The sequence below is a fragment of the Electrona antarctica genome, assembly GCF_951216825.1.
Source record: "Electrona antarctica genome assembly, chromosome: 24".
In the NCBI taxonomy this organism is placed as follows: domain Eukaryota; kingdom Metazoa; phylum Chordata; class Actinopteri; order Myctophiformes; family Myctophidae; genus Electrona; species Electrona antarctica.
Genome location: NC_136803.1, coordinates 16,785,459 through 16,798,615, shown reverse-complemented (window position 1 = coordinate 16,798,615; position 13,157 = coordinate 16,785,459). Strand labels below are relative to the sequence as shown.

At 49.1% G+C, this 13,157-nt stretch overlaps 1 protein-coding gene across 1 annotated transcript in view; it reads right to left on the bottom strand.

Annotated features, from left to right (window-relative positions):
* LOC306917341 (vang-like protein 1) overlaps window positions 1-13,157 on the bottom strand; it is a 122,011-nt gene that overhangs the window by 28,196 nt on the left and 80,658 nt on the right. The window contains 1 exon segment of the mRNA XM_079495520.1: window positions 11,641-11,816. Within this exon segment, the coding sequence (XP_079351646.1) occupies window positions 11,641-11,816 (176 nt within the window).

Genomic DNA, 13,157 nt, shown 5'->3' with positions numbered 1-13,157 from the left:
TCCTGACAGTTTTCTGGAAAAGCTATGTTTCTATGTCAGTCGTTCTTCGTTTTTTCAAAAATAGCAGACCTACTATTTTTCAATAGCTAAAGCATAACATAATGCTAACACCAAAAGGGGTTCCCGCCCAAAATGGGTTAAGTGCTGTGTCAGTTTCTGCCACCTCATGGCTTTGATCAATTATTAAACAACGTGAGCGTACTTGGAGAGCCAGACAAATATAAATTCAATCGCCAGAGAGTGGTCTAGACTCTTCTAGACCAAGCAGGTTCTCTCTCTCTTTCGAGCATGCCCCGCTGCTGCGGGCACAGGAGAGGAGAGGGGAAGACCCGGCCATTCTTGCCTCTACAGATGTGAAAAGTAGACAACTGCTCAAAAGCTCAAAGCATGAAAGTTTGTGTTGAGTGACAATTCCCTTTATCCCCCACTAGGATTAATTAATCTATTTATCGCGCATTGCCAAGGTTTTTCCCCTTTCAACCCTTATTTTGAAGAGACAAATATCCGTAGCCGGATGTTACAATGACCTAATTCTGTGTGTGGTGTCTTGACCTGTTGTTGTTCTCTCGCTCGGTGCAGAAAAAACCCGACCGCGAGTATCACAGCGCCTGCTGTCGGCCGTTGAAAAACCTTGTTTTCACCAGAAACGACATTCATTGCGCCAATTTGGAGGTACAGGCACTTGAAAACAGCACATAGAGTGCAAGTGGATGCGCATCTTCAAAATGGCCGCAAACCACTGTCACACTTTACACTGGGATGCTAACGGGAGAGAGCTATCGATGCGATCCGATCAAAACATGGATTAAAGAATATAAAGCCTAGAAAACGTTGGCTACGGTTCTGGTGGGCTGCTAGACGAAAGCTTATCTACGGTTACTACGTTTTTGGCGGGCTTCGTGTTCAAAACTAAGTTTCAGCGCACTAGGACGCTTTAAAATCGGGATCAGACCTAAACATCGGCCGGGCTCTAGTGAAAAGTAGACATTTGCACTGGGCGGCTCACGGCATGAAGGGTATTGTTGCCCCACCAATGCGACAACTTTCTTCTGGCCACCGCTGTGACTCGTAATGTAGTATTCTTTAATCAACTCATCTGCTCGGGCAAGAGTTAAAAGACGAGGCTTCCATTTGCCCACAGATTGGCATCAAAGGGGAGGCAGAACACAGACAAGTAAGCCCCTCTGGCCCCCCTCTGGGAACCACAATCTCTGCTCTGATAAGGCCAGTGGTGGAAAGTAACTACCGGTAAGTACATTTACTTAAGCACTGTACTCGAGTACAATTTTGAGGTATTGGTACTTTAGTATTTCCAATTCATTTCATACTCCACTACATTTCGGATCCAAATATTGTACTCCACTACAATTATTTGAAAACTGTAGTTACTAGTTACTTTGCAGATTGATTATTGTTACAAAACATACATTAACCACTTCAGCCCTATATACATTTCGGCCTTTTGAAAATAGCCGATCTACAAGCTCACAATGTGTATTGTGAGATCGGCTATTTTCTAAATATTGTTATACATTTGAAAACTTGAAATGGGACATTCTGCACAATGAATACTTTTTACTTTAAATACATTTTGATGCCAATACTTTTGTACTTTCACTCATGAAGTACATTTTTAATTCCGGACCTTTACTTTTTCTATATTGCAGTATTGATACTTTTACATAGGTCAAAAATATATGAGTACTTTTTCCACCAGTGGATAAGGCAGGGCATGGGGACGGTTGCCAGAAATACTGGAATGTCAGCACCGCTAATAGAGAGGGGGAGAGGCATGGGAGGCTGGCTGGCTGGCCGGAAACGTACTACAACCCCCCTCTTGTGTCTGAGAGGGTCTGTGTGTGCGTGTGTGCGTGCGTGTGTGTGTACAATAGGGCTGGGCAATTAACCAACAACATATCGAAACTGATATACCGATAACTGACTTATAACTCTATAATCGTGAGTTAATCAAGTTTCTTTTTATATGTATTTCTACTTAAAAGGACATTTCACCACTGGAAGAAACTGCAGTCACACAATGTTAATAGTATTTGTAGTAGACTAGAATTTCGCGGGCCTTCGGCCCGCTCATCCCAGAGTTGCGTTGCCCCGCGTTGCGATACAGAAGTCCACAGATACAGAAGTCCACAGTGACACGCGTTGTATGCAGCTGTTTTGTGTTGCAGCGCGTGCGCGCGCGCGCGTGTAGTGTTGTTGTTCTTATCCATAACAATAAATGGATCAAATATGCTCTATATTAGTTATGTATAGATTTAAAGCAGTGGCTGTCAAAGGTGTGATCCAGGGACCCTCATGGTTCCTTGAGGGGGTTCCAAATGGACCCATTATAGGTCTGTAACTCTGAGAGTGTACAAATGGAACCAAGTGGACCCTACAGGTCTGTAACTCTGAGAGTGTACAAATGGAACCAAATGGACTCTGTTATAACGTTTAACTGTGATACTGTACAAATGGAATCAAATGGGACTCTTATGGGTCCATTTGGTTTTACTCTCAGAGTTATGGGGGTCCTTGAAATTTAAAAGGGTTGAGAAGCTGTATGCAATGGCTTATGTCTTGTAAAAAGAGAGACCAGCCTATTCTCCAAAGCATGATATCTTATGCTTTGCTAGGTTGTACAAATTAATATTGGGTCAATATAATTTGCAGGACTCACGTGTGTGCTCTCTGTCTCTCTCGCTCTCTTCTCTCTCCTCCGTCTCTGGGGTGTGTGGGGGGGGGGGGGGGGGGGGGGGATTAGTGGCGCTGCCTGCGACAGTGCTATACTTCTCCAGCAGCGGTGCAGAACCGAGAGAGTGACACATTCTTGTGGATGTAAACTGCGCAAGTTGTAGCTTTAAAGTTCGGATTGTGTAGTCGCACCGGTGGTACAAAGTGAATGTTACAACTCGCACGGTGATGTTGTAAGGCGCAAATGCGAGTACCTAGTCGCACTGTCGAGCCCTGTGTAGTGTAGTGGCATTTTCGCTGCATCGCGAGGCGATCCAAATTCCCCCCCGCGCACGCACGCACGCACACACACACACACACACACACTGGACGTAGCTGTGTGTTGTTGCAGCGCGCGCGTGTGCGTGTAGTGTTGTTGTTGTTGTTCGTGTCGATATTTGCGCGTCGGTTTGTCCCGCTTGTACCACGCCAGGTTTGCACAGTGCGCTCAGTGCGATATTTCCGAACGTGGGCGTTGTGTGTGTGTGTGTGGGTGGGTGTGTGTGTGTGTGGCTGGCTGTGTTTTGTTGCGTGGGGATCGCCATGTGAGGGGGCTAGCCAATAAGGGCCCTGTGTTGCATGTGGAGAATTGTGTAGGTGAGTGTGTGTGGTGTAGCCGAACGGGGTGGTGAGGACATGAGGGGGATGTAGCACAGCAATCGGTGACCCCTACATTAAGCTGTGTTGCTCCCAAGATGCAGTGCAAATGCGTGTTGTAGCAACCGTAGCCAATGGGAAAACAGGATGCAGTGTTGCCAGGTCCGCGAATTGTAAGCGAGTTGTAAGTAGCGTGTTGAATGGCATTTTTTCTGGGCTTGTTTTCATAGACCTGGCAACAAATTAGGCGGGGGTGTCGGTGCTTGTGGCGTGTTTGTGTTTATTATTGATATTGATGTTGTTTGTGAGTGTGGACGGGAGGCGGCTGTAGTGGCAGTGCAATGACAGTTTTTACGCGGGTGTTGTTGACTGTGGGCGTGCGGCGCGACATGAGGAGATAGCCGTGGATCGACGCGGAGGGTAAGACTGTGTCGTGTTAGTGTGTTGTTGCAGTGTGTGTTGCAGCGTGTTGCAGCGTGTCAGTGACGTAGTAGCTGGTGCCTTTTGTTCCTGTGCGTGCTTTTGGGGACATGTTTTCAATTGTATATAAGGATAACAGTAGCACAAATTGAAATGTGCACCCTATGGCAAGAACAATTATGAAGTCTGTGATTGACTGGATTGCTGAATTCCTACAATGCCCATAATGCTTCAGTGCACTTCCCCTCCTTAGAGGGGGGAGGCTGCGTGGAGGTGTGACTTGTAGTCCGGGAAGGAAGTGAGACCATTGGTCATGAACATGGCTTCATAACTATAATATCTAATAAAACACACTACACACATAAAAACCCCAAGAAAGTGTTTGTTGTGTACTAAACAGCAGTAAAATAAGCTCTGCATGCAAAAGGGGTGAAGTGGCCCTTTAAGTATCAACAAATTAACAATACACTTTTTATAATATTCATCACACACGTCTCACTGTGCGGAAGGACTATTCCTTATGGACCTCTCTCTCTATCTCTCTCTCCGTCTCTGTCTCTCTCTCTCTCTCTCTCTCTCTCTCTCTCTCTCTCTCTCTCTCTGTCTCTGTCTCTCTCTCTCTCTGTCTGATTAAATTGCATATTTTAATTAACCACTCCATTGTACCATGGAAATGGTGCAATGGTGGTGAAAGCTTGTAGATCAGCTATCGTCTCTTTATTTATACATAATCGTTCATTAATAGTAATCGAGGCAAATGTTTTAATGAAATAATCTAAATATTGATTTGGAGTCAGCCCGGCCCAGCCCGGCCCAGCCCGGCCCAGCCCGGCCCGGCCCGGCCCGGCCCTAGTGCACACATGCATGCACATGGCACTTGGTCTCTGCACATATGGCCCTTACAATGTGTGCGTGCGTGCGTGCGTGCGTGCGTGCGTGCGTGCGTGTGATGGGCTGACCAGATGCTGTGTGCCAGGCCTATAGGGAAGCCTAATTAGTCGTTTGTTTACAGTCACAGGCGGACGGCCCAGCGTGCTACTGGCTGGCCAAGCTGTGTGTGTGTGTGTGTGTGTGTGTGTGTGTGTGTGTGTGTGTGTGTGCTGGCCAAGCAGCCATGATGAGCAGCAGCACTTAACACAAGACAACACCCCCAAGGCAGCCTGCACACACACACACACACACACACATACGCACACACGCACGCACGTACGCATGCATGCAGTAATGCATTCGTGCACGCGTGGAAACACAGATAGAATAATGCATTGTTGTGTGCTGTAAGTAAGTACATTTTAGTACATTTTATTCAGGGCACCTTTCACAGAATGTGTGCACACACACACACAAACACACAGACGTGCATAGTCTCATGCACGCACGCACACACACACACACGTGCACACACTTTCTGCCGTGGTGAAATCAAAGTGAAAGTCCCACCAGATCTGGTGCAGCTACAGCCTCTGTGCCATTTTAAGTGAGTTCCTGTTTAGTATCTTGGAAGGCGGCTTTGATGTGTGAATGAAAAGAACGTAATGTGGGGTGAAGATTAGGCGTGTCACTGCCATGGTTATCGAGTGGCTCCTCACAGCACAGATCACAGCTGTTGAAAAGGATCCGCCAGTCCCGAAAGATCAATAGTAAGCCTAGTAGAAACCAATGGTTCTCAAACCCTGGATCCCTGGTGCACCGCACCGCACACACCCTGCTCACTGCAGGCACCTGGCACCCCGCATCGAAACCACTGGTTCCCAAAGTGGGGTCTGGGGACCCCCAGGGGTCCTTGAGGGAGTTCCAGGGGGTCCCCAGCTAAATGATAGTTAGGAACCAAATGGACCCTTATGGGTTTGTAACTCAGAGTGTACAAATGGACCCGTCACTCTCAGAGTTAAATGAACATTTATTTTTACAATATGAATTGGGGTCTCGTAGTTAGACATGCCATTAAGTGGGGGTCCGTAGACTAGTGCATGTCAAACTGGGGGTCCTTATATAGAGATGACTTCCGCACACCCGGTAGGTAATTTGGAGCAGGTGCGATGATGACGAGGCATATACAATGTGGAAAGGAGGGACACCCGCACACCGCCACTTGCTGGGTTCAGAGCATTTATTTAAGAAGCAACGTTTCGGTCTTGCGACCTTCCTCAGGCTGCTGGGGGTCCTTGAAATTAAAAATGGTTGAGAATCACTGCTCCTTGGCATATCTCTTCAAATGGGGGACCGCAGGATAATTTGTGTCAATTTGGGGGTCCTTGAAATGAAAACGTTTTGGGAACCACTGATCTAAACCAATCGAGTCATAGTCGCCTATAGTATGCCTCTCGGGCGTCTCCCTAGGGAGGTCCTCGAGGCTGGGAAGAGACCCCGGGGCAGACCAAGGCGCAATTGGAGGAACACATCGACTCACTGGCCTTGGAACGTCTTGTGATCCCCCAGGAGGAAGTTACTAATGTTGCTCTGCAGGAGAGGGAAGTCTGGAGCTCTCTGGTGGAGCTGTTGCCCCCACGACCCGACTACGGATAAGCGGTTGAAGATGGATGGATGGATGGACAGTTTTGGACACTGTAGTATGCCGAAGTAGGGCATGAATAGGAGTTGCTCAGTAGACAGGGACACTTCCATACACTGACATGGGTGGGCGGGGAGGCGAAACGCACATCTGATCACCAGCCGGCCTCTATACCCACTAAGCTACGGCCGCCACATGTGTCCAATCCATCTCCACTTTGTCTTTCGAATTTGTAGGTCAGTGCGATCCCGGTCATCTCGTTCTTTTCCACAGGTCCCACACCGCTTACTTTGCCTCTCCACCAGATGTTTGGTATTCTCTTGAGGCTGGTGTTAATGAATGTTTGCAGCTGTTTTTTGTTGTTCACCATGTCTCCAATCCACTCAGCCTCACCTGTTTCACATTGAAGTTAAAGATGCGTGTTGATTGAGATGTTTTCGAATGAAATGCTTTAATGTGTACCACATATATAATGTGATAATGGCGTCCCGCTGTTGCAGACAGACAGTCGGACGGACGATTAGAATAGTAAGCCTTGCCGAGCCATTTGTGGCCCATAGGGCAGAGCCATGTGTGGCCCATAGGGCTGGCAGAGCCATGTGTGGCCCGTAGGGCAGAGCCATTTGTGGCCCATAGGGCAGAGCCATGTGTGGCCCATAGGGCAGAGCCATTTGTGGCCCATAGGGCAGAGCCACGTGTGGCCCATAGGGCAGAGCCATGTGTGGCCCATAGGGCAGAGCCATGTGTGGCCCATAGGGCAGAGCCATGTGTGGCCCATAGGGCAGAGCCACGTGTGGCCCATAGGGCAGAGCCACGTGTGGCCCATAGGGCAGAGCCACGTGTGGCCCATAGGGCAGAGCCACGTGTGGCCCGTAGGGCAGAGCCATGTGTGGCCCATAGGGCAGAGCCATGTGTGGCCCATAGGGCAGAGCCATGTGTGGCCCATAGGGCAGAGCCATGTGTGGCCCATAGGGCAGAGCCATGTGTGGCCCATAGGGCAGAGCCATGTGTGGCCCGTAGGGCAGAGCCATGTGTGGCCCATAGGGCAGAGCCATGTGTGGCCCATAGGGCAGAGCCATGTGTGGCCCGTAGGGCAGAGCCATGTGGGGCCCATAGGGCAGAGCCATGTGTGGCCCATAGGGCAGAGCCACGTGTGGCCCATAGGGCAGAGCCACGTGTGGCCCATAGGGCAGAGCCACGTGTGGCCCATAGGGCAGAGCCATGTGTGGCCCGTAGGGCAGAGCCACGTGTGGCCCGTAGGGCAGAGTCATGTGTGGCCCATAGGGCAGAGCCACGTGTGGCCCGTAGGGCAGAGCCATGTGTGGCCCATAGGGCAGAGCCATGTGTGGCCCATAGGGCAGAGCCATGTGTGGCCCATAGGGCAGAGCCATGTGTGGCCCATAGGGCAGAGTCATGTGTGGCCCATAGGGCAGAGCCATGTGTGGCCCGTAGGGCAGAGCCATGTGTGGCCCTTAGGGCAGAGCCATGTGTGGCCCGTAGGGCAGAGCCATGTTTGGCCCATAGGGCAGAGACATGTGTGGCCCATAGGGCAGAGCCATGTGTGGCCCATAGGGTAGAGACATGTGTGGCCCGTAGGGCAGAGCCATGTGTGGCCCATAGGGCAGAGCCATGTGTGGCCCATAGGGCAGAGCCATGTGTGGCCCGTAGGGCAGAGCCATGTGTGGCCCATAGGGCAGAGCCATGTGGGGCCCGTAGGACAGAGCCATGTGTGGCCCATAGGGCAGAGCCATGTGTGGCCCATAGGGCTGGCAGAGCCATGTGTGGCCCATAGAGCAGAGCCATGTGTGGCCCACAGGGCAGAGTCACGTGTGGCACGTAGGGCAGAGCCATGTGTGGCCCGTAGGGCAGAGCCATGTGTGGCCCGTAGGGCAGAGCCATGTGTGGCCCATAGGGCAGAGCCATGTGTGGCCCATAGGGCAGAGCCATGTGTGGCCCGTAGGGCAGAGCCATGTGTGGCCCGTAGGGCAGAGCCATGTGTGGCCCATAGGGCAGAGTCATGTGTGGCCCATAGGGCAGAGCCATGTGTGGCCCATAGGGCAGAGCCATGTGTGGCCCATAGGGCAGAGCCATGTGTGGCCCATAGGGCAGAGCCATGTGTGGCCCATAGGGCAGAGCCATGTGTGGCCCATAGGGCAGAGTCATGTGTGGCCCATAGGGCAGAGTCATGTGTGGCCCATAGGGCAGAGCCATGTGTGGCCCATAGGGCAGAGTCATGTGTGGCCCATAGGGCAGAGTCATGTGTGGCCCATAGGGCAGAGTCATGTGTGGCCCGTAGGGCAGAGCCATGTGTGGCCCATAGGGCAGAGTCATGTGTGGCCCATAGGGCAGAGTCATGTGTGGCCCATAGGGCAGAGCCATGTGTGGCCCATAGGGCAGAGTCATGTGTGGCCCATAGGGCAGAGTCATGTGTGGCCCATAGGGCAGAGTCATGTGTGGCCCGTAGGGCAGAGCCATGTGTGGCCAATAGGGCAGAGTCATGTGTGGCCCATAGGGCAGAGTCATGTGTGGCCCGTAGGGCAGAGTCATGTGTGGCCCATAGGGCAGAGCCATATGGGGCCTGTCTCCTGTTTCTATAGTGTGAGGCGGTTTCATGTACAAGTACAGTACATCCTGCAGCCATTATGTACAAGTACACCCCCTGGACATAATATTAATAATAAACACCTTTCATGACATGAAATGCAGCTCAAAGTGCTTTACAGAGTAATAGAGAAAAACCCAACCCTTGATGCCGAGTACCAAGCAGGGAGGCATCGGGCCCCGTTTTTGATAAAACTACCGTATTATAAAAGCCACTACAATATATTACACTGTAATCCATTTACATTGCAGTGACCCCACCTGGAGTGGACATACAGTACAAAACAGGTCAAAACCCTTCAAACACGGCCATGGGATTATGATTACAGTATAAACAGTCGTTTGATCCGATGCTTGACCCAGAAAGGACGGCCATCCACAACAAACAAAGCTATGTTTAACCCCTTAAGCCCTACAGTATATACTACTACTACTATGCCAAATAGGTCTACCAGATATAGCCCATCTACAAGGTCACAACACGTCACACAATGGCGACTAGTAATACACAGTACTAGAGGTTTGTCCGTTTTTCTCAGAAATGCTGTGGAAGTGTGCGTGCACACACCCACACACACACACGCGTTTGCGCGCACATGCGCACGCACAAACTTTCCTGAATTGCCTCTTCTCTCCACTGTCTGTCTTTCCCTGTCCCTGTGCATTCAATCCAATCCAATCCAATCCAATCCACTTTATTTATAAAGCACATTTAACACAACAGACTGAACAGAGTTGAAACAAAGTGCTGTACACAAGAAAAATACTACAATACCAAGGGCAAAGCAAACAATACATAAACAGGGCAACACAATGACATAATGCAGTGGAAGCAGCAACTCTTAATCAGCATGTTCAAACGCCAGGGAGTACAAGTGAGTTTTCAGACGTGATTCATCCAATGCTTCGCTTTCTCTACTCTCCATTTGTCTTCTCCCCTCTTTCCCGTTTCCCTCTCTCTTTTGTTCTCCGCTGGCTCTCACTTTCCCTCTCTTCCTCTTTCAATGTCTCTTGTCTGAGTCTGTCTGTCTGTCTGTCTGTCTGTCTGTCTGTCTGTCTGTCTGTCTCTCTCTCTCTCTCTCTTTCTCCTCTCCCTTTTAGTTTCCTCTGTTCCCTCATTGGTTCCACTTCCTGTTGTCCACCCATCGTTTCCCTCACTCTGACCGTCTCCCATCTCCTTCTTTTTGGTGTGAATTATTATTATTATTATTATTATTATTATTATTCACACCCTTGCTTGTTAGCGGCAGGCTTACAGTACAAGATAGAAAATCAAGCACATACTGTATGTACTTTCATACTGTGTGTACTTTCATACTGAGTGGATGCGAGGGACCATCCAACGATGCGCCGATCTACCAATGAGACTCAAAACACACTGTCTGCCATCGAAATAGCCGATCTACAAGCTCACAACGGGTCGCATCACGACGTGTCGTGGTGAGCTTGTACAGTTATTGTATAGTTGTAGTTCTGATATTTCCACTAATTTCGAAAAAGTTAGAAAAATGTTTTCAACATGGAAACGATTGCAGCGATGATCTAAAATAATCACAATCAGGCGACTACTGTATGTAATAATGGGCTCTATGCACACAGAATAACTCTTCCTACTTCCTACTGTATGTAATAATGGGCTCTATGGACGCACAGAATAACTCTTCCTACTTCCTACTGTATGTAATAATGGGCTCTATGCACACAGAATAACTCTTCCTACGTCCGGGCTGCTTCCCAACTTCCTTCATACAGGTACCGATGATACTAAAAGTAATTAAGGCTCTGTTCCATTTAGTGTGCAGTGGTTCTCAAACAGGACCACCATAACTCTCCAGAGTTACACACCCATAGACTACGGTCCCACAGTGCTATTTGGAACCCACTCGAAGCCACGTGGTTGGAATGGCGGTGTGTCGAATGCCACTCTGACCCCCCTGGTGTAGCAGAGGGCCAACATGCACAATAGCAGCACCCTGACTCTGTTTGACCAGAATGGAACAGAGCCTTCATTAGGATCATCGGTAACACTTGTGAAGGAAGTAGGGCCCAGGTTATTTCCAAAATGGCGTGTATTAAGGCTGCAAAATATATCGTTATCGTATCGTTATCGAGGTATGAACATGCGCAATATCAGTGTCGCAAAAGGCAACAGTGTCGTGATATATCGTCTGTGTTTTTGAAGAATGCTTAGTTTTCATTGTACAATTAGAAAATCTACAATTTATAAAATACTAGACCGGTGCCGGCTGTAGAGCACAGAGTCGGTAACGATGGAAGTTTGAGATCCATGCCTCATTCGGCTATGCAATACCCGGTGTACTCGTGTCAGAGTACCCGTTCCACCGTGGGTCCGACCGACTCGACACCGGGCACTGCACACACGTGTGGAACACGTGTGTCGAATTTGAAGTCAGTGGGTCAGAGGCTTGGTGCATTTAATAATAATAATAATAATAATAATGAATTGCATTTTTATAGCGCTTTTCCAAGTGCTCAAAGCGCTTTACAATGGTTCATTCATTCATACATTGGGAGGTGAAGCGGCGAACAGCCGACGCCAGCGTCCTCACTTCCCACATTCACACCGACAGACTCATTGGAGGCAATGTGGGGTTCAGTGTCTTGCCCAAGGACACTTCGACATGTGGACAAGGAGGAGCCGGGATTCGAACCGTCGACCCGGGGATCATTGGACGACCTGCTCTACCTCCTGAGCCACAGCCGCCCATGTTTGTAGGTAGACATAATATGCGGTGGCGGGCGGCGTGCGTCTCTCTCACCTAAGCTGGCCCAGGTTGTAGTGTCGCGACTCCCCGTCGGTGGAGCGCGTCACGCCCACAGAGTAGCAGGGCTGCAGCTGGCGCAGCTCCAGCAGTACGATGGCCAGGTAGTGGATGAAGAGGAGCGCGTCCACCAGGGACACGGCGTACTGGACGATGCCCTGGTAGTTCTCGTCCTGGTGGTGGGAGGGACGGGGCGGGACGGGACGGGGGAGGGCAAGGGAGAGAGGGGGGGAGAGGGAAGGGCGGGGTGATGAAACACATATTGTAGACTGTGGTGGTTCACAAACCTTTTAGCCCGTGACACACTAACTCACTCACTCACACACACACACACACACACACACACACACACACACACACACACACACACACACTCACACTCACACTCACACTCACACTCACACTCACACTCACACACACACACACACACACACACACACACACACACACACACACACACACACACACTATGCAAAACAACTTTTATAACCTCTCCTCACAAACCAAAATGGGATAGTGGATAGCGGAAGATAGCGGATGCAGAGCATTCCATAAATTATCTATATTTCAAACGACTTCAAGCTATTTAAACAAGATACTGTGTGTGTTTGTGTGTGTGTGTGTGTGTGTGTGTGTGTGTGTGTGTGTGTGTGTGTGTGTGTGTGTGTGTGTGTGTGTGTGTGCGTGTGCGCGTGCATGCACACGTACATGTGTGTGCGTGCGATTGAGCCAGTGTTTGTTTCAGTGAGGTTTCCCTCGAGCATTCTCGACGGGAAAGCGGGATTACTAAGATTACATGTGGAAGCGTATACATCACACAGCCGCTGTGGAACGCAAACATGTCCCTCTGAGCTCTGAAAGGCGATCTCGGGATATTGATGACTTTAGCCGAGACACCAAAACACATGAGAAATGTAGCCTAATTGTGTACTAAGACCTATATTTAGTGCGTTACGCCGACAGCTACATTTATCTCCCATAGTTTCACACACTGCCAAAAACAACACCGCCTCTCCTCCTCTCTGACGGTTCCCGTGGCCAATGTGTGACATATACTGTATACACAACTACTGTTGCTACATGTTCGGTTCTGTTTTGTGTGTGTTTTTCTGTTTGTTTTGTTGTCTGAAAACACATTTTTCTTTTAATTGATCACAAAGAAAAGCCTGAATATGAATAAATACCGATGAGAGAGCGGCTCCCGAACCTTTTCAGCTTGAGAAATGTGGTTTATCCCTGCCCTATTGCTAAGGCTCAGTCAGTCACACATTGTTGGCTTTGAAAGTTCCTTTGAGAAGTTTCAAAAGGATTAATCTTAGATGTACAGTCCACCACCTGCACATGTTTGGATATGTACAGTACTAGCCTATGTTCATGCCTACAATATATATTTATAATTTTTTGTTTATATTTTGTACATTGTGTATTTGCCCTGCCACTAAAAGATTAGCACTTTGGTGATTTGTTGTATTTATTTAGGTACTTTGAGGTGTATCATGGATGTTTTATTTGCT